The 22,152-nt window shown below is 38.7% G+C and overlaps 1 protein-coding gene across 4 annotated transcripts; it reads left to right on the plus strand.

Annotated features, from left to right (window-relative positions):
- LOC109819583 (YTH domain-containing family protein 1) lies at positions 360-22,146 on the plus strand. Of its 4 annotated transcripts, XM_020385349.1 has the most exons (8): positions 360-465; positions 764-987; positions 1,061-1,312; positions 1,395-1,471; positions 1,553-1,949; positions 21,055-21,130; positions 21,862-21,918; positions 22,011-22,097. In XM_020385349.1, exons 1-7 carry the CDS (start codon positions 363-365, stop codon positions 21,867-21,869), a joined length of 1,137 nt encoding a protein of 378 aa, XP_020240938.1. In that variant the 5' UTR covers positions 360-362; the 3' UTR covers positions 21,870-21,918; positions 22,011-22,097. The 4 variants fall into 4 exon arrangements, with proteins under 4 accessions (XP_020240938.1, XP_020240936.1, XP_020240937.1 ...); XM_020385347.1 differs by lacking the exon at positions 21,055-21,130 and having other exon boundaries at positions 22,011-22,146; XM_020385348.1 differs by lacking the exons at positions 21,862-21,918; positions 22,011-22,097 and adding an exon at positions 21,217-21,248.

A 22,152-nucleotide genomic window follows, 5' to 3' on the forward strand; every position in this document is an offset into this window, starting at 1 on the left:
TGGTGCCTTTTAAGATCTACCTTGGTTAGACAACCCATGCTGTTTCCAGATGGCAGATATCTAAAATAGCGTGTGAAGGTTGCATGCTAAATGATTGAAGGTGACTGTTAGTGAGATGATTATATTTAGAGTTGATTATATTTAATGTCCTTCGTGTTCATGCCCCTTCCTTTTGCGTCAACCAGCTGAGTTTATGTTTCTGTTTCTTCTATTTGATTGCCATTCACACACTATTATTTCAGAAAGATACATGGAATTTTGTATCTGATATTGTTTGACTCAGTTATCTAGAGTAGATCAGTATCCATAATCTTTTTGTTGGAGACTAACCTAGCTTCAATGTGTTATCTGAAAACTAAGATATGGTTGAAGATCATGGAGCTGAGATTGTCAAGGAAAATGCATCTTTAGTGGATTCATCCTTGACTGAATGCAAACATGATTTGCAGAATTGCGATGGTCCAGGTGTGTTGCCAATTATTGTTATGAATCTCTTGCCATTTGGTCTTCTTCTATTATTTATTTGCTTTTGAATCAGCACAAAGAGACACATATGTAGTGTCTGTGTGGGGGTGCACACGCCTTATGTCTTTCTATAAGTATAGTAATATCCATGTCCAAGTCTGTATCTATATCTACATTTGAGTTCATATTTTCATTTATATCCATATATAAATTTTAAATTAAGTAAAAACTATTTCCTTGTATCTTTGACTATTATGCATTTGAGGCCAGCAATTCTGAGCTTGTTTTATCTTGGCAGAAAGTTCAATCAACAAGAATAATGGAGATTGCAACTGTGACAAAGAAGAACAAGTGTACCCTTCTTGTGATGTGGTTCGTTCTAGTCACATGACAAATAATAAGCTGTACACAAGATATTTTGTCATAAAGAGTTTGAGCCATCAAAACATTCAATTGTCTGTTGAGAAAGGCATTTGGGCAACTCAAATAATGAACGAACCTATTCTGGAGGAGGCGTTTCATGTATGGAAACATATTATTCATATTTTGTTAACTATCACTCTGCAACATAGACTGATTTGTCCTTGTCTTGCAGAACTCAGATAGGGTAATTCTTATATTCAGTGTCAACATGAGTGGCTTTTTCCAAGGGTATGCGCAGATGATGTCTTCTGTGAGCTGGAAACGGGACAATGTCTGGAGTAAATCTAGTGGGGGAAGTAATCCATGGGGCCGTAGTTTTAAAGTCAAATGGTTACAATTAAGTGACTTGCCATTTCAAAAGACTCTTCATCTGAAGAATCCGTTAAATGACTACAAGCCTGTTAAAATTAGCAGGGATTGCCAGGTATTGCGTCGATACGATATACCTAGAAGATATGATAGTTTTGCCAGTTAAATAAAGTTTTTCATGCCATTGCTTTCTATAGGAGTTATCTGCAGATATTGGTGAAGCTCTTTGTGAGCTGTTTGATGGAGAAGTAGACACCAAAGGCAGATTGAAAAGGTCCTAATAAAGCTAAATATGGTGGTTCATTTGTTTTACTCTGTTTGCCCTCAAGACTGTTAATGAAATGCTCTGATGCAGGGCCAATTCTTTTATGGATGATGGTCTCCCAAAGAGATCTTGCAGAAGTTCTCCTATTAATTTTGAAAGTCAAGATAGTATGCTTTCTGAACCTTCATTACATATGAGATGGGCAGGTCCAACAATGTTACATCCTTCTTTACTGTATCAACATGTTCAACATGAAGAAAACACCCACCACACTATGCTGGGAAGATCACAGAGGCTTTCTTTTCATCAAAACTCATATTTCTATATGGATCCAGAAAACAGTTTATGTAAGAAACAACCTTCTCTTAACAAACATATGAATAAGGGACCAGGACAAAGAAATGAATTTTTGGAGTCAATCAGGAAGGATACACCTCTTGAAGAAAATCTTGATGTATCATTGACTGAAGAGGATTTTCTCTCAATGGTATTACAATGCTATCATAGTTTCCTTTTTCATTTATTTATCAGACATCAGCAGTATTATCATCCATTAATTAATTTCTATTCGTTTGCCTTGAAAATTTTCTATGCAGTAAGGAATGTCTATTTTGTAATTATTCCCTATAATATTTCTATCCGATGGAACATTGTTTTCTTATGATTCATATAATGAATAGAATACTGCTTCCATAAGACACTTTTATCCATTAGAAAATTTCCTTTGTGCACTATATATAACTTGCAGTTAGAGATGTTACTTTTATTTACATGCAAAATGGTTGGGGGCAAAATGCATAAATACATAACCTGCAAAATTGTCGTAACTTCGTCATTTATTTAAACTTAATGTTCGTAGCTTCTTGCATCACCGTATCAAGCAAATAAAAAGTCCCTCTTTTTATTCATTCATTTGCTTTTTTCATGCAAATCCAGTAGAGTCAAGAAGTTAGAATTGTGATATTGAATTTGGAGGGAAACAAGACAAACCATAAGAGGTGATATTGTGATTTTAATTGTTTTTTATTTGAAGATCATGAGAGAGATGGAGGGAGTATCGGCCAAGGAGAAAGAGGAGAATGGGTTCGCGTGATTAACCATCAGGCCGGGGTTCTGGAATAGGAGTGGGCAGAAATTGCAGTATCAAAAAAACGGGGTGAGAAGATAGACGAAAGGGAAAAGAAATGAAAAGAAGATAAATACTATGGTAGTGCCAGACACTTCCGCTTATGCCTAGTCGGCTGGGATGAGTGACAAGATAGACAAAGGCCAAGGAGAAGGGATGTTACTTGTGATTGGGCTTTTTTTGGGGGAGATGGCGGACATAGGTACTGATCAAGGTTTTAAATATCGGTTATCAGAGATTTATCCGACGGTCAAAATCCATATGGGATGGCGGATATCGGGGATATATCGGGGATAAGTAGTATTTATCGGAGTGATATTACCAGATAGTGTATATACATATTATAATATCCTAAAATGTAATCTAACTATACTTAATAAAATATAAATATACTAAAATACACATAATCATGTTTAGGATCACTAACCAATGACAGAAACTTGCTTCTTGATTGCACGATGAAACCATTCGATGCATAGTTAGTAAAAATAAAATAACATACAAGCAAATAACAAGATAACATAAAGAATGGAGAAACATCAACATAATTATTGTATAATCACGAGATTATAAACTAACTTACTAAGTTGAGATTTAATAGTTATGAGCTATGCCAATATTCATAAATAAACATGAGCTAATCACTAAACAACCAGGTTCCAAAAGCAACAAATAATTTATAATTCTTAAACATCAAGAGAGCAAACCCAAAACCAAATCAAAGGTAAATAATTCCGATATTTTGAGCTGACAATATCGGCTGATAACTCATTTTTATCGCCGCATTATCACTAATAAACATTCAAAAAAGATAACCAATTTAAAATCAAACTTATCATAGCAGAAGGCCCTCAAAACCGATAAATCACTGATAATATCGGTTTATCGACCAATATTTGAAACACTGGGACTGATAGTCTGATACTATACTAATATTGAGAAATATGGATATGACTATACTTTGTTAACGTTAGGTAATGCCGCAACACAATATGATATTACTAACAAAAAGATATTATCTTCTTTTGAGGTCTAAGATATGATACAAGTACAACGAGGATATTAAATTTCTTGAAAGTACTAGTAAACTTGGTAAAAGGGAGAAATAGAGACCCCAATTCATGTTTCAGTTAGCATTGGCTTAAAAAATAAACTGGAAATTATGCAGGAAGATTGAATGTTGGCAAGAGCTCGTGCAAAAATCCTCAATGCACGGAAGGTCTTATTATTGTATAACTTGTTGAAGCTCTTCCTGCCAGTATTTGGCAGCATCATGTACATCCAGGATAGGTCTTACAAGGGATGTAGCCAACATTTATCTATTGAGTATCAGAGTATATGTGATAGACAAAAATGACATATCTTTAACTATCAAATATCGTGGAAGTATCAGACGGCGAAAATCCATATTGGATTGCGGAAATCGGGAATATATCGAGTATTTATAATAAATATTAGTATGTCATATCGGATGATCATACATAATATAACATTCTAATATGTAATCTAAATATATTTAATGAATGCTAAACATATGATAACGATTGTAGAAACTCAGACCTGGGGGGACTCACGGAAAAGAGAGGCTGGAGAGATACAAAGGAGAGAGAGGGTGGAGAGAAAGAGTGGGGCAGAGAGGAAGAGAGAGTGAGAGAGGGTGAGGACAGAGAAGAGAGAGGGCGGAGAGGGAGACCTGTGCTAGTGTTTGAGGCGAGCATAGAGAGGATAACAAAGAGGGCTAGGGTTTTGAGATCGATTCCGAAGTGAAGGGAATTTGGGCACATGAGAGGTTGGATAGGGTTTTATTCAGATTTAGGATTGCGTTAGGAGCACAAAACCAAACCCGAGCACAAAACCAAACCCGAGCACAAACACACCCCTTTTACGAGAAAAAAAATCAATATTGCCAATATTTTCACACTGAATTATCGACCGATATTTTCACACTAAGATATCGATCAAATCCCAATTTATCCGGATATTTCGGGAAAAAAATCTCAAAATCGAAAAATGTCATAAAAGTGCAAATATCACGCAGGATGTTGTCGAAACTAATATATCGATATACCGACCAATATTTAAGGTGGGGGGATAATTTCTATATGGACAACAGGTCATGGTTCAGTTTCATTGACAGAGAACCTAAGTGAAAGCAGTTATGTATTTATCTACCAAGTGGGCTGTGTAAGGTTCCTCTGACTTGTAAGAGACAGATCACATGTTTATCAAGTAATCCAACAATCATTTGACATTGGGGAAAAAAAGATCTATGAAGTCTTTAACTCTCTATCTAATTTATGATCATAGATTTGTCATTGTGCTTTGAGATTGTGGACGTAGATAACAATATGCTGATTGTCATGTCGCTATGACTTTGTAGTTTTTATCATACAGATATCTATTGATCTCCAATGTCTATTTCATGTACAAGAGAGCAAGCATAGTCAGGTTTTGGTGGTAGTTTCTAAGTTATCAAATAGTTGTTACCGAATGAAGGATTTCTATGACATCCAAATGCAGTATGCAAGGAACCAGATTTAGGTTCTAGTCATTTAGCTAGTCATTCTGACAATGACTGGTGTTCCTTATCTGAGCAAGATCCTTACGTAGTAATATAAAACTGACTAAAGAAAGTCGCATTCTAAGTTATGGAAATTGTATGCTATTCCTTGCATGTGATCCCATGTGACTATGTCATAATCGAGAAGCAGAGGCTATATTCTCTGGAGAAACTTGTTATTATTTCTTCGCTAAAGTTCTCCCTTTATGCATAATCCACATTCCACACTTGTCTTTCAAGGTTACGAACTTTAAAAAAGCATGTTCTTATTCTGTTGTGAAAGCCACCTCAGTTGATAGGATTGCCCCTGTAATGACTTATTTCCGTCTTGCTATAAGCTTTCAAGAATATTCTTTGCTAACGCAGCGATACACATTGCTACTTCAACAATCCAAGCAGAAGAAAGGATTATTCTGTGTGAACTGAAGGATATTTTTTTGGGAAATTGAGTTTATGCTATTCCGTGAATTCTCTCCTAATATTTTCTCCATTTCTTTAGGTCGTTGCAAAAATTTGTTATTCCCCACTATTTATTCCTTAACCCCTTTATACCATCAATATGAAATAGTCTACTATAGAATCTTTTTAGTGTAATTATCTTTGTGTTATAAAGTTTTCGATATTGACTGAAATTTCAACTAGGATTCCAGTGGCTCAAAGAAATGGAAGAACAATAGAGGTAAAAAGAATTTTTGGGGCCTGAACAATAATTTCCCAATATTTTCACATGTTTGATTTCTTATGTTTCAAATTCTAAAAAAATATATAAATAAAGAAATGCCATCTTAATCATAATCACATTCGCACTAGTAAGAGGAAGATAGATCAAAATGCCTAAAAATATTATAATCTGAACTTCAAGGTGGTTTCGCGGGTATGCATGGATCATTTAGGACCATGAGTTCTACATTAACACTCCAACACCATAAGTAATAAAACTATGGAAATATTCACGCTCTGTTACACTATCGGAGCTTTGTGTGCAAAGATACTCTGTAAGCTATACTGAATTAGGTCTTGTAGGCGCTAAAAAATGCTAAGAAACAAAACACGATCGAACCTTGCTTCAGACATGATGAGGGTCGGCATCAGGACGAATCTCATCTTAGCCAACAAGCTCATCATTTAAAACGAAGTTCGTCGTTGAAGACGAAATTCGCTTGTAGACGAAAACCCTCTAGAAGACGAAGTCCATCCGTAGACGAACCTCAGCAAACAGTGTCTAATGTCTCAGAGAACAAAGCTTGAAGACGAAGCTCGTTAGTGAAGACGATGTTCGTCAGAAGAAGTTCATAAGGCTTGCCACGTAGCTAGACTTGGCCATCGAAGGATGAAGCTCGTCAGTGAAGATGAAGCTTCTTCAAAGGAAAAAGCTCGCCTCATAGCAGAGCTTGCTTTAACAGACGAACCTCGCTGCGCATCAATGCTCGTCTCATCAGACGAACCTCGCCAAACAGAAAGGCTCGTCTCGCTAATTGAAGCTCAACTGTAACGGTCTTGAAGACCCAGTCAACCCACGTGGGCTAAATCTAAGGAGTCAGTTACGCCATGACCCCACGATTTTAGCGCATCAGTTACGCGCTAAGGCTTATAAATAGCCATGAGCAGCTATGAAAAATGCTAACTTTGGACAGCGCACACGCAAGAGACACACGAGAGCTAGAACTCAAACTGTGAGATGCTCTTTTTAGATCTTAACTTTGGTTCTTAAGATTTAAAGTCAGACGGGCAACCGTCTAAGACCGATAGCAGTCACCGACGACGACTCAAGCACCCGATAGAGATTTTGTTCTGATCGTCAATGGGAAGCAAGTCGACTCATGCTCTTTTTAGATCTTAACTTTGGTTCTTAAGATTTAAAGTCAGACGGGCAACCGTCTAAGACCGATAGCAGTCACCGACGACGACTCAAGCACCCGATAGAGATTTTGTTCTGATCGTCAATGGGAAGCAAGTCGACTCAAGCATCGAGTGACTGAGTGAGGCATCCTTCCGCCATCCAGAGCCCACGTTAAACAAATGAGAAGTCGAACCAATCTTCTCCGCTTCTATAATCGATTAAGAGTGGTTGTAACGAGATTCTTACCAAGCGATAGAGTCCTTTTTCCTAAGCTAATACAGTTAAAGGAATCAATTATTTTTTTTGAAACCCTACAGAAGATAGCAACCACAGTGGGAGTGGTCATTCTTTCTGATGAAATAATGGTGACACAATCAGATAAGATTGCTGTTGGGACTGACTTTGAGACTCTTGTCATCGAGTTCGACCAATCCAAGTACGAGGAGTTCCTCTCCTCTCGTACTCCGAGTCCCACAAAGGCACGCAAGTGCCGCATAGTCTCTTACGAGACTATAACTCATGTGGCTTCTAATGATTCAACTCGAGTATGTATCGAGGAGAAATCTTTGCCTCTAAATATCGAGACTTTGAAAACTAGCCGTCAGGCTAAGAAGTGGGCTGTTAAGCAACATTGCCAAACATTGGCTGCTGCGGAGCCTATTGCTTATCCACTTTCAAAACGCGCAAGACAACGTCGACGCTAGAATCAGGCTCGCCGCGAAGCCCGAGCCTTAGTCTCTCTGGACGGCTTCCACTATCGGCCCCGCCACAAGACGATATGTCTAAGGCCCGCAAGACAGTCGGAACTTGATTAACCGAGATTCGTCAAAATGATAAACCTCGCCCAAGCGTCCAAGTGTGCTCTAATGACGAACCCCGTCTTCAACGTGAGGCTCGTCCAAAACAATCAGTGCATTCCTCCAGTCAAGTTCACCTTGCTGTTCAAGCTGGCCAAATTCAGGCTTATCCATCACCTTGGGGTCCCATTTCATCGCCTGTCAGCAACAAAGACTACCATCTATGGTTTCAACATCTCTAACACTCATCCTCTTGGCAAGATCAAGCTCAAATGCTAAATGAGTAACTTGAAGACGGATGTCAACTGCTATGTCATCGACGCGAAGACATCTTACAATTTGTTATTGGGTCGATTATGGATCCATAATAATTTGATTGTTTCATCCACTCTATACCAGTGCATGAAGTACGTGGATAAGAATGGTGAGGTTAAAACAGTGGTCGCGGAAAAGCAACCATTCAAGGGGGTGAAGAATTATTTTATTGATTCTATCCACTATCTCGATGGTGAGCCGACTAACGCATCACCAGTTGAGGACATCGACAGTGGTAACGAGGTCGATACCGAATCTGAATATAAAAAAGGGCTTGTCTTTAATGACATTGATCCCGTTATGATTGGCCTCGAGAGCTTTGATGTAAATGATGCCACATATGATGACGGCGAAGCTGTCTTTAATAATAATGATGATTTAGCTTAATTATCGTGTGTTAAATTTAACTTTAACATATCAGGTACAAGCGCCGACATATCGTCAGATCCTTTGCCGCGATTATATGCTGAGTCAGCATTGCACATGTCGATTCATTCATCTTTCGCAATAGGTCGGCGACGCATTGAATCTTCGCAGGCCGTCTTTGTGGTGCCCGCCAGGAGAAATGGATAAGAAAGCATAATCTTTGGACAAACTAAGAGTCCACTACAAACTTTCTGGGATGAATCCGATGAAGAAGGAACTCAATTCTCACATTTTAGGCCAATAACGCGTCGCATAATGGAGAAAATGAGATATAATTTTTCCCATGCAAGAAGTTTAAATTTCGGCAAGGGCCGACACACTCCGCTTGCTCCCTTTATCCCAAAAGGAAAGGCCGACAATTATTACGACAAGACTCGCAATGGGTTGGGTTACGTGCCTCCAACGGCAATACACTGCTTCGAAGCTGGTGAAGAGTCAGATGACTACTCCATTAGTGCTTTTTCTGAATCGATCTGTTGAGATTCGGACACAAATACAGGAGCTGTGTTTAAGAAACTTATGGCTAACATGACTTCAACTCAGCCAAGTGAAACTCGGGAGGATGATCAGTTACCCCTATTTGAGGATCCATTGAGTCGATATCTCGGCATGCAGTGGGAAAACTGCTTCGAACAGTGTGAACCCCCCATTGACGACAAGGTAATCTAGGTGAACATGGGAGATGAATCTAACCCAAAGCTTATATTCATAATTGATACCTTGTCACCTGAAGAAAAGGAAGACCTCATCGGACTTGTGCGTGAATATATTGATGTCTTCGCTTGGAACTATGAGAACATGTCCGGCCTTGATCCTCAGGTAGCCATGCACCATCTCAACATCAGATCAGACGCCAAGCTTGTCAAGCAAGAGCAATGACGATTCCGTCCACAAATTATGGAAGTAATTGAAGCCGGAGTTAAAAAGCTCATCGATTCGGGGTTTATCCGAGAAGAGCAACATCCAGATTAGATGGTCAATATCGTTTCGGTCCTGAAAAAATAGGAAATCAGAGTTTGTATCGACTTTCAAGACTTGAACTCGGCGTGTCCGAAGGAAGATTTTCCTTTGCCCATTATCGACGTCATCATTGACAACACGTGTGGGTTTGAAAAGATTTTATTTATAGACGGATTCTCAGGTATAACCAAATCAAGATGTATCCTGAAGACGAGAAGCATCTCTTTCCGAACGCCTTTAGAGATATATTGTTATATAGTAATGCTCTTCGGATTGAAGAACGTCGGTGCTACGTATCAACGCGCTATGATCACTATTTTTTAGGAACACTTGCGAAAAACGGTGGATTGTTACGTCGATGACTTGATTGTTAAAAGCCGTAGCAAAGGTGATCATCTGCATGACTTGAAGATAATGTTCGATCTTATGCGATCGTATCAATTGAAAATGAATCCAACCAAATCCTTATTAGGAATGATCAGTGGCAAATTTTTTGGATTCGTGGTCATAGCTAATGGAATCCATCTTGACCTTGACAAAGTCAAAGCAGGTACAATAGGCATTGCTCTCAATTTGGAATCAAATAATGTTGGCGTTGTATTAATGGGCGATGGTTTGATGTGGAATTGCACGCATAGAAATTCAAAAAAGAATCGATTTGGTCCAGGTCATAATCTATATTGGGTTCATCTTCACATGAATAGCTAAGGGATCCAATAAGTCCAACATTGATTCCTTCAGACGTGTCAATTGGACAAATACGTCCATAGTGGCTCGGGTGGATATCTCGCGGGTATATCTGGTTAAAAATGATCGGCGAATATTTTTATAATAGAAAGTTAATGTATCTAACCAATTACTCCTAATGGTTCATATCAGACTAGTGCTATGGAAAGAATCTGGGAAGAACAAGGCTTTTTTCGAATAAGCCAATTCATAAATAGGATTATTTTCTTCTCGAGACCTTTTACTTTTTTTCCTTATGTGGGAGTTAGAATTAATTCCTGTGCCGATACCTCCTTCTCGGTTCCTTCTTCCATAACCCGAGCTCGGAGAAGGAAAATTTTCCGCTCTATCATTTCTGAAAAAGTCATTGCTAACATCAGGAAATAGAATAATCGCGAATTTCGAGTAACAGGCCAAGCTGCTAACTTTCACCTCATTGAAATCTTAAGGAGCTTCGCGGTCTACAAGGGCGTTTGGCTTACATCCGCAGGTTCATTGCCAATCTGTCAGGCAAATGTCAGTCATTCTCGAAACTCATGAAGAAATGTGTATCCTTTGTCTGGGTGATCAAATTATATCTTTCCAGCCTAGTCGCACCAAAGTCGGGTAAGTCATTCTTGATATATGCCTGAGCTACAGAGCATGTTTTAGCAGGACTATTAGTGCAAGATGATGATAATGACCATGAGCAAGCCATTTATTATCTCGGCAAAACTTTATGAAGAACTGAACACCGTTATCCTCCCATCAAGAAGGAATGTTTGACCTTGATTTTTGCAATTCAAAAGATACGACACTATTTGGTCAGGCAGACCATATATGTCATCTCTAAAGTCAATTCAATACGGGTATTCATGACGCAGCTCGACGCATTGAATTGGCGACTCGCAAGATGGGTATTACTGTTATTCCAGTATGACATCCACTTCAAGCCTCAAAAGATAGTAAAAGGTTAAACTATCTGTGATCTCCTTGCCAATCACCCCTTGGAGGGTAAAGTTGATTTATATCAAGACATGCCAGACGAGACCTGCGAAGCCAATATGGTCTCAAAGGAGCGGGTATGACAGCTATTCTTTGACGGCGCGTCAAGAACATGCCCTAAAACTACAATCGTTGCTAGAGTAGGGGTAGTCTTGGTTTCTCCACAAAATCACGTACTATCTCGAGCTTTCTCCTTGACGGAGTCATGTTCTAACAATGTGGTTGAATATAACGCTTTGCTCATTGGTCTTGACCTAACCAAGAGGGTGGGGGTAAAACACCTAGAAGCATATGGCGACTCGAAGCTCGTCATCAGCCAGCTAAAAGGGGAATTCGAGGTCAGACACGAAGATTTGATCCTTTATCATGAAGCGGCTATTACATTGGCCAATTCTTTTGAAAGCTTCTATATTGATTATGTATCTCGCCTCAAGAATATATATGCTGATGCCCTGGCATCACTCGCAGTTACGCTAGCTCTACCTAAAGGGATTACTCAGCGGATCACCGTAGCTAGCAAATAACTTTCTCGACCCAAATATACATTGCAAGTTGACGTGATCAATGAAGGGCCCAAGACATTCGAACCAAGAGATTGACGATTCCCGACCATCGATTGCTTCTTACACGACTTATTGCCCGAAGACATTAAGGAGAGAATCTGTCCGCAGACGAGCGCCAAGATTCTATTACGATTCCTTGCCACAAATCTTATACAAGAGGTCATACAATGGATTACTACTTCGCTGCTTGTCTAACAAAGAAGCGGAAAAAGCCCTTAAAGAAGCTCACGACGGCATCTGTGGAGCTCACCAGCCAGGACCTAAATTGTGGGATCGATTGCGCAGACTTGGCTACTACTGATATTTGATAAATATGATCAGGGACGCTGTCACTTATGCTAAATGGTGTCACGTCTGCCAAATACATTCGGAATGGGTAAATATTGTAGGGTTCCTGTCGGTCTCTGATGTTCTGTCTTCACTTATTGGCAGGTAAAGCACTTAGTCACATACTCTGTCATCTTCCTATGTATGCCACACCGCCAAAAGTCTCTTCAGGTCTTTGTATATTTTTGTTGTGCCTGGATGCACTGTGTACCTGGTACGATGTGCCTCGTCGAATAAGTCTTTTTTTAGCTGTGGATTACTAAGCATCACCAATTAGCCCTTCATCCGAAGTCCTCCATCTGCTCCAATGGTCCAATCAGTTTTTGGTTCCTTAGAAATTTTTCCCTTTCGGGTTTGAATCCAAGAGTCCTCTTGCTGAGCTCTGACTACTCTATCATTTCAAGATGACTGCATGGATAATGCTCCTAAAAATGCGCTGCTCTCACCGATCTCCGGTCTGAAATCAAAGTGGCTAAGGGTATGAAGATCTCGATATAACGAGCACCTCAAAGTCACAATCCGATACCGACGCTTTCTGCTCTATGCGTCTGCTACAACATTCGCTTTCTCGGGATGGTACTGAATCGCGAACTCATAATCTTTGATAAACTCAACCCATTATCGCTGTCTCTGATATAGTTCCTTTTGAGAGAAAAGATACTTCAGACTCTGATGATCCGTAAAAAGCTCGAACTGTATACAGATAATGCATCATTATCTTCAGTGCAAACACTACTGTTGCTAGCTCCAAGTCATGAATAGGATAATTCTGCTCATGCGTTCTTAACTGTCTTGAAATGTAGGCCATCACTCTCTAGGTCTGCATCAAAACACCCCTAAGACCTGATAACGACGCATCCGTGTAGACAACAAAAGTCCTTTCACTACTCAGAATGATCAACATCGGCGCTGAAGTCAACTTAGATTTTAAAGTCTCAAAGGCCTCCTGGCATTTCGTGCCCCAAACAAACTGTACACCCTTCTTCGTAAGGCGTGTAAGCGGCGTTGCAATCATCGAGAAGTTTTGAATGAACTTCCTATAATAGTCTGCTAATCCCAGAAAACTACGAATCTCTGTAACTGCCTTCGGTGGCTCCTAATCTAGTACTGCCTCTACTTAGTTGGGTCAACTTTAATACCCTCCTGGCTGATAACATGGTCCAAAAATCTGACTTCAGAAAGCTAAAACTCATACTTGCTGAGCTTGGCGTACAACTGATGCTCCCTCAATGTCTGTAATGCCAAACGGAGATGTTGCTCATGTTCTGCCTCCGATCTCGAATATATAAAGATGTCAATAAAGACGATCACGAACTGGTCCAAATATGAACGGAAAACCAGGTTCATCAAATCCATGAATATCGCAGGTGCATTGGTCAGCTCGAATGGCATGACAAGAAACTCGAAAGATCCATATCGAGTCAGAAAGACGGTCTTAAAAATATCCATCTCCCGAACCCACAACTGATGATAGCCAGAACGAAGATCAATCTTAGAGAAATGATGCGCTCCCTGTAGCTAATCGAACAAGTCATCAATCCTCGATAGTGGGTACATGTTCCGGATAGTGATATTGTTCAACTCGCGATAATCTATACATAGGCGTATACTGCCGTCCTTCACGAAAAAGACCGGTGCTTCCCACGGAGAATGACTCCGACGAATAAAACCCTGAGATAATAACTCGTCCAGCTGAGTCTGTAGCTCCCTCATCTCAACAGGTGCCATATAATAGGGTGCTCTGGATATGAGTGTTGTGCTTGGCTGTAACTCGATGTAAAACTCAACATTTCTCACAGGAGGTAACCTAGGTATGTCCTGAAAGACATCCTGATAATCTGAGATAACTCTAGTCTCGCACAAATCGATACCCTGATCCCTCAGCATCACCTCCTCGATGTACGTCAGAAATGACTCTGCAATCTGGTTGCCCTGTGAGGTCGCTATGATCAACTCATACTCATCGGACGTCCGCAAGCTGATTGTTTTAGCAAAATAGTCGATACTAGCATGGTAGGATGATAACCAATCCATACCGAGAATAACATCGAACTCCGACATCCGCAAAACGATCAGATCATTAGGGGTTAACTGAGAGTATTTGCATTTTAGACCGTTAAGTATAGATATCGATGATGATTTTCAGAGACTTGAATATGTTATGCATCGCGACTACCGCACCTGTTTGAGCAGGTGGGTTGATTGATTTTGTGGATTGTTTATATGGTTATATTCATACGTAAACGCTAGAATGGAGGTATTGATATTTAACTCCTAATCATTCGGAACACGTGGTGTATATATAGGGGGTTCCTTGTAGACTGATGACACATCTCCTACAAAAACTCTCTAATAGGAATACCTCCCCTAAAAGAGTAGAGACGGATAACGGTACATCTAAAGGAACTGTGATGCCCCTGTTCTCCTACGTGGTTGCAGTCCAAAATGAATCCAAAGATGTCAAACCTGTCATACACCCACACTTTGTAACAAGTTTTACCAATCACAGCAATATCCTGTAGTGGAATCAAAATAAAATGCAGGTACAAAACAGACAAATGAAAGGAAATAACTACAATAGACATGATATAGAAAGAAGAATCTCATAAATAAATCATGTCTCAATGAACAACCTGGAATACATCAGATATCCAAAATAAATACATATGTCTCGACAAGAAATAACTAAAAATCATACTAAGGCACACTGTCTTTACACTATAAAATATAAAACTACGGTGGAGCCTCTAATAAATCTCATGTGACGACGATTATATAAGAACTCCATTATCCTGCGACTCTTCGGTACTCCGAATTACCTAAAAAAATATTAAAAAAAGAGCAACAACAAGAGCGTCAAAGCGCTATAGCATGATCATATTCATCCGCTCCCAGGGAAAGGACTGCTAGATGGAGTTGAGGCTCTATCTATTAAGCATAGTCAACCTAGATTATTTCCTTCGTATCTAATAGAATTAATATTTAGACACCTACAATACGAGACGTAGTACGTGGAGCGAAATAATCCAAACAAGGAAACCCTCATGTATATACAATATGTTCTGAATTATAAACATCTAAACATTAATACCGAACTAAAGATAAACAAACTAAATGAAATTAAAAATTAGAAATCCATAACACGAGACTGGTACGTCGAACGAAATAATCCAAACAAGGAAACCCTCATGTATATACCATATGTCTCGGTACGTCGAACGAAATAATCCAAACAAGGAAACCCTCATGTATATACCATATGTCTCAAATTGTGAATCACTAATTATTATAATCCAAACAAGGAAACCCTCATGTATATACCATATGTCTCAAATTGTGAATCACTAATTATTGATCCTAACTGAGAAAATAAAGAAAAACAGTAAAAGAAAGTAAAGACATCAACATATCGTATTCATAATATCTTTCACTGTCAATGGAAAGATAGAATGAATACCGGCACTCAATCCCGTGTACTTTCAAATGTAAAATACCCTGGGTCATATATTTGCAGTGAGTCAAAAACATAATTGGCATCCGCCAACGACTCGGGCTATCATTTAACTATCTCAATGCAACTCCGTACAAGATTTTGATACTTAGCATTATCATGTGTAACGGACTACCATATAGGTATCCTAATCAGTGTACACGGCTCATTAGTCTCAGCGCGATTTCAGTGCGTAACATGAGTACGGAACAACCTACTATATAGATATCCTAGAAGTATGGCTCACAAGCCTCATCGTACCCTCGTGCGGACGGACTGCTAGATAAAGCATTTAAACCCAACTGAGCCGACTCAATGGTACATCATTTAGATTTTCTGGATTACCTCATCAACGTGCTTTTCTCTCTAGGATACAATTACGGAATTTCGGGGATGAAATTCTTTTTAAGGGGGGAAGAATGTAAAACCCTAAAATTTTGAATATTATGTGAAAAATAATAATAAATATGTTATATGATGAAAATATAACATATTTTGATATTTGAGTATGATAGGAATTGATTTGAGATCAATTCAATGTATATTTGTGAAAATATGAGTGCAAATGCATAAAACATGCACGAAGAGAAATCTGAAAAAATGATCAGTTAAGAGTTTATATATTTTACACACCGATGCAGTTTAAATCTGAAAAAACTCAAAAGACCAAAGTTGTAGGACTCTTCAACAGCTTTCCAACAAATCTTAAATCACCTCATTCCGAGGTCAGATGAGAAAGTTATAACCAAAATACTGAAGGTTATTTTCCTAACCAGACTAAGTTTTCTAGTTTGGGTCAAACGGGTTTATTTCGGGTTTGCATATATATATATATATATATATATATATATATACATGTGTTTTCACGAAAATTATCATCTTTTCATCAGAGATTCAAACCCTAGCAGCCTCTCTACTTCTATCTCAAACCCTAGCCCTAAAGTTGAGATTTTGAGAGCGTCTTGTGAGATGAGAAGCGAGGAAAAGACAAGATCTATGACGTTTAGCCATGAGGAGTCGTTTCACATCAGTTTCAGAGGCTTGCACACGTGATAAGGCAAGATCATCTGCATCCAAATCCATCCCCATAGTGTTTAATGATTATAAAAGTGTTTAATCAATGTTTTCATGCTAAGGCTTAACCTAATATGATAAATATGAGATTTTTGATGATAAATTTTAACACAATGTTAGATCATTAGCTTTTCCTAATTGATTATGATAGTAATGTGATCATGATCGTTAGGGGTGATTAAATTTTTATTTTTTAAAACTTGATAATTATGTTTAACTCGTGTGTTAACCCTAATTTGTTGTCTAATTGAATTATAAAGAGGTTTAGTTTTTGTTTTCATCATAGATTGCAGAAAACTTTGTTGTCTAATTGAATTATAAAGAGGTTTAGTTTTTGTTTTCATCATAGATTGCAGAAAACTGCTGCATATGTATAACATTTAACTGAAAAATTTAAGATATCATATAAACTCCAAACTAAACAAAACCAGTGTCAAATGAAAGCTATGTGAACTTATTTCCCAAAACGGAAAACCATTCTAAGAAAGAGTTTTTATAAAGAAAGATATACTCAATTTACTAATAACATGTTCTGCAGAAAACTGCTGCACGTGTATAACATTTAACTGAAAATTTAAGATATCATATAAACTCCAAACTGAACCAAATCAGTGTCAAATGATAGCTATGTGGATCTAGTTTCCAAAACAGAAAACTATTCTTAAAAAGAGTTTGTTCAGAGAAAAATATGCTGAATTTACTAATGATATGTTCTGCAGAAAACTGCAAATATGCTGATTTGAAATAATTAATATATTTCGTGAAAGTTTCTTTGAGTTTTCATGTTAATTAATCATGCTTAAACTCTAACTTTGTGATACCTAAGTAAGATAAACATGTTTAAATAAATTTTACCTTTGTTCATGAGTAGTTTTTATCATGTGTTGATAATCATTTTGTTTACATATGAGATAATTAAGAAATTATTTAATTAGGATGTTAAACCCTAATTTAAAAGATATAATAATTTAATTTGATGATTCAGATAATTCCTGTTGCATATGTCAAGTATAAGATCTTGTTTTAACGTCATGATATGTACAATTGACATAAGCACTGTTTGTGCACGAAAGAATGTGTGTCTTGACAGAGTAGTCAACTACTAAGCTTAGTAGTCGGCTACTCGTGCCCAGTTGAGTATAACAAAAACTGTGTGTTTACAGAGTAGTCGACTAATGTTCTTAATAGTTGACTACTGATACTGATATATATTATTACAAAGTTTGGATGGACTCAACGGGCATATGACTCCCGTACTCTTAAAAACGAGGAGACCTCGGGAGTATACTCTCGTGAAGTGCTTCGAGAACTTCTTGATCAGTCTCATGAGGGCTCGAAGTTTGAGCCTCTTCATCTCTTACAGCCTCTTCTATATGCTGAAACTCCTTAAGACCCGGCATACGACTCCTCTTTGAAGCATCACCGGATTTGAAACGATGTCGAGTGAGGCGTAATCCCGAAGAGTTGACGTTGAAGTCTGGAATCGCCACATTGGTAGTACAATGCCACTTACAATAAGCAAGTATCATTCAAAGTTGGCGATTCTGGTGCAGAAGTGAGAAGCGGGTGCCTATACCTCCGGCAATTGTCCAAAACAAATCTCTCGCTCTGTCGATTAGACCACATTCGGATTGCAAGTACGTGTTGGGGTTGCTAACGTATAACTGGTCATAACCGAATTAACGAGCAAAACAGCAAGGCAGATAGGGCTCTAACTGGCACACTGGGCCAAAGTGGCAGATCAGGTACCCGGGACGTATATTCATGAGCCACCTAAAGTAACCAATTGATAAAGCAGTATAGCCCTGGTCGTACGACTCATCCGCTACAATTTGGCCATAACTAGTCCCAGAAAAATGAGGAAAACACCGAAAGAAGTCAAAATTGCTATGGTCTCTTACAATAAGCAAGTATCGATATTCCCTAAGATCTAACACATTGGGGTCTTCTATAGAGTCACCGAATACGTCTTCGATCAGCTGTTTTCAAAGAGGTGTCCGTGATCAAACGCCTTGGCATTTGAAGGCTCAGAGAGTATGTGAAACTCTTCCCGACTTTGGTCGTGGAATACAGGGAGACTCGAGCATAGGATAATGAGGATATTATGTTTCTGTCTGAATGTTGTCCGATCCGATGTCACCACACGGAGGGATTAGAGCAGAAGAGTGCAAAATTGCAAGGGACAAAACAATAGGGTTAGCCCAAACAAGTCAGATAGGTTGAATTTTGGCTAAAGAACGAGCTTCGCCTAATGAATGATACAAGCCTTATCAGACAAGCGAACTTCATTTGACAGACGAATCTCGTCCATCAAGACGAAAACCTTCTAGAAGACGAAGTCCATCCGCAGACGGACCTTAGCAAACCTTGTCTTATCTCTTAGAGAACAAAGCTCGAAGACGAAGCTCGTCAGTGAAGACGAGGTTCGTCAGAAGAAGTTCATAAGGCTTGCTACGTAGCTGGACTTGGCTATCGAAGGACGAAGCTCGTCAGTGAAGATGAAGCTTCTTCAAAGGACAAAGCTTGCCTCATAGCAGAGCTTGTTTTGACAGACGAACCTCGCTGCGCATCAAGACTCATCTTATTAGACGAACCTCGCCAAGCAGCGAGGCTCGTCCCGCCAATTGAAGCTCGACTGTAACAGTTTTGAAGACTCAGTCAGCCCACGTGGGCTAAATCCAGGGAATTAGTTACGCTATGACCTCACGATTTTAGCGCATCAGTTACGTCCTAAGGCCTATAAATAGCCATGAGCAGCTATGAAAAATGCTAACTTTGGACTGCGCACGCGCAAGAGACACACACGAGAGCTAGAACTCAAATTGTAAGACACTCTTTTCAGATCTGAACCTCGGTTCTTGAGATCTAAAGTCAGATGAGCAACCGTCTAAGACCGATAGCAGTCACCGGCAGCAACTTAAGCACCCCGACAGAGATCTTGTTCTGATCGTCAACGAGAAGCAAGCTCGACTCAAGCATCAAGTGAGGCATCCTTTCGCCACCCACAGCCCACGTTAAACAAAGGAGAAGTCGAACCAATCTTCTCCTCTTCTGTAATTAATCGTGGTTGTAATGAGACTCTTACCAAGCGATAGAGTCCTTTTTCCAAAGCTAATACAGTTAAAGGAATCAATCATTTTTTTTCGAAACCCTACAGGTCTTAAGGTTGTTTTATGCTCCTGACCCAATATGTTTTCGTTTATTATTTGTATATGAATGGTTATATACAATTGCTTGTGCATGTTTGAAATGTCATTACCATGTGGATAAGTTCCTATGCCAGGCACTTCAGGATACACGAACACTTGATAGCTGTGTCTTACGTGCAACACCAGAAGCTACACCTTGTAACATATGTATGTACATACATAGGCGTGTGCATATGTATGCAGATTTATGCATGCATATGATTATGTATGCATGGCTGCGTCTATAGATGTTATCTACTCATGTATCCTTTGTTCTAGTAATCATGCAACTTTTCTCTGTCACAAATACCAGATTTGCTTAAGACCACAACTTCAATGACAAATCAACAGATTTACATAAGCTAGCATAATAGGAAACAAGTGAAACAGGTCAACCGGAAGTAATGTGATCAGCCCAACGAGAACACACAAGTCCAAGTTGTTGTACAGATACAGATATGTCACTAAAATACAGACATGATGATTTTTTAACATTAGAAGCTTCGACATGAATATCATAAGGATATGCCAAAGGCAATTTAACATTACGCTAGTAAGTTTTTAAAATTTGTTTGTCTCCATCTTAGAGAATAAAACATACAACATAAATCAAGATGCAAGAAATTTTAACTTATTTATACAAAATAGTGATGCTTCAGGGGCCTAAGTTTTTACCCGTATTTTGCAGACACTTTGCACCCTTGAAAGGTGCGTTTGCCCACTTATAACAAAGTATTTGTCTCATACTTGCCTGACATGGGTATGACATCTATGAGAAAGTAGGTGAGCTTGATTGTGCACAATTGAAATTCTGGTACTTGCATTCATCTATCGCATGGCCTGTGTAAGGTTCATCTACTATGAGGGAGCCATATTACATGGTTAGACAGACCCCAACAATAATTTTTCATAGATAAAATCTAGAAAGTCCGTAATTCTTTATTTGTTTTGATTATAGATTACTGTTGTAGCTTTGTGAGATGAGAATATTTACTGAAATATATTTATTACATATTGATAAGTACAGTTTTATTTAAATTGTACACAATGTGGGTGATAAAATTAAATTTAATACCAATATTTGTCTTGTGTTACATTGAGGGAATTGAATTTTGTTGAGGCTATAATTAATGTGAGTTGCGGAGGTTAGATTTGGGTAGTATTTGGATCTAAGTTATCAGAGATCCTTCTTTGATGAAGGATTTACATGTTATAGATCAACAAAGTATGCGAGGGGCTGGATTTTGGTTCTACCAGGCATTCTGCTGTTGGCTCGGGTATTCCTTATTTGTGTGAGTTCCAATCCCTCATAAATTTTCATCATACTGTATCACTTAGGGAAAAGTGTTAGTTTTTATCTTATCTTAAACATTGTCAGGCAATACCGTATCATAATACAATCCAGCCCATGTTACTGTGTGTGTGCTTCTTTTTTTTTTTTGGGAATACGGGGAAAACCTTGGCAAGACACGAGGATCCCAAGGCTGAAGCCTGAGTTCAATACCTCACCGCTACCAAGTAAACCCCGGGTATGTGGATCCCACCTCCCATTCCCTACCAAGTAAACCCATCTCACTGTTAGATACAATAAACCCGAGTAGAAGAAGGCCGTCTTTTCTTTTTCTTTTTCTTTTTCTTTTTCTTTCTTTCTTCTTCTTGAGAAAACTTGTCATTTTTTATTCTCTAAGCAGTTCTCTTTTATGCATAGCCTGCACTACACTTCTCTTGGGGTTGTGAACTATTTTCTTGTTCTCAATTGTCGTGAAGGACACTCAGCAGTAGGATGTGCTGCTTGCGCGACACTGATTTGCGCGACTAATCAGTGTGGTGATATATTCAACAAGTCTCTGCACTCCATGCAAATATGCTTATTGTCAACGATGGAATCTAAGCTGGAGGAAAATAATATTCTGCATTCTGATTTTAGTTTTTCATATTTGATTGTTCCCAGACAACAAAACTTATTAGTGCTTCCTCGAAATAATATTTATTTTCACAAAGTCTTCTTCCTTTGTTGATACAGACATATGAGGAATATTTGCAAGTCATTGGCAGGAGTTCTTTCTCATCTCGTCGTCTGGTTTGTTCACTTTTCTTTCATAATTTCTTTAGAACTCTTGATTAGTTGTAATGTCATTCTCTAATTATCTTCAGCAATCTAATCTTTTTCAGCCATCAGCATCAGTTGGAACTACATCAGACCATGCAGGTGTTGCACACAAATAGTGGTGTGATTTATTATATGATTGACTGTAGGTGATATCAAAATTTTGGAGTGCAGAGGACATCTTTTTGGTGATCTAATGGCAGGCAA

Source organism: Asparagus officinalis, chromosome 8 (genome assembly GCF_001876935.1).
Source record: "Asparagus officinalis chromosome 8, Aspof.V1, whole genome shotgun sequence".
In the NCBI taxonomy this organism is placed as follows: Eukaryota; Viridiplantae; Streptophyta; class Magnoliopsida; order Asparagales; family Asparagaceae; genus Asparagus; species Asparagus officinalis.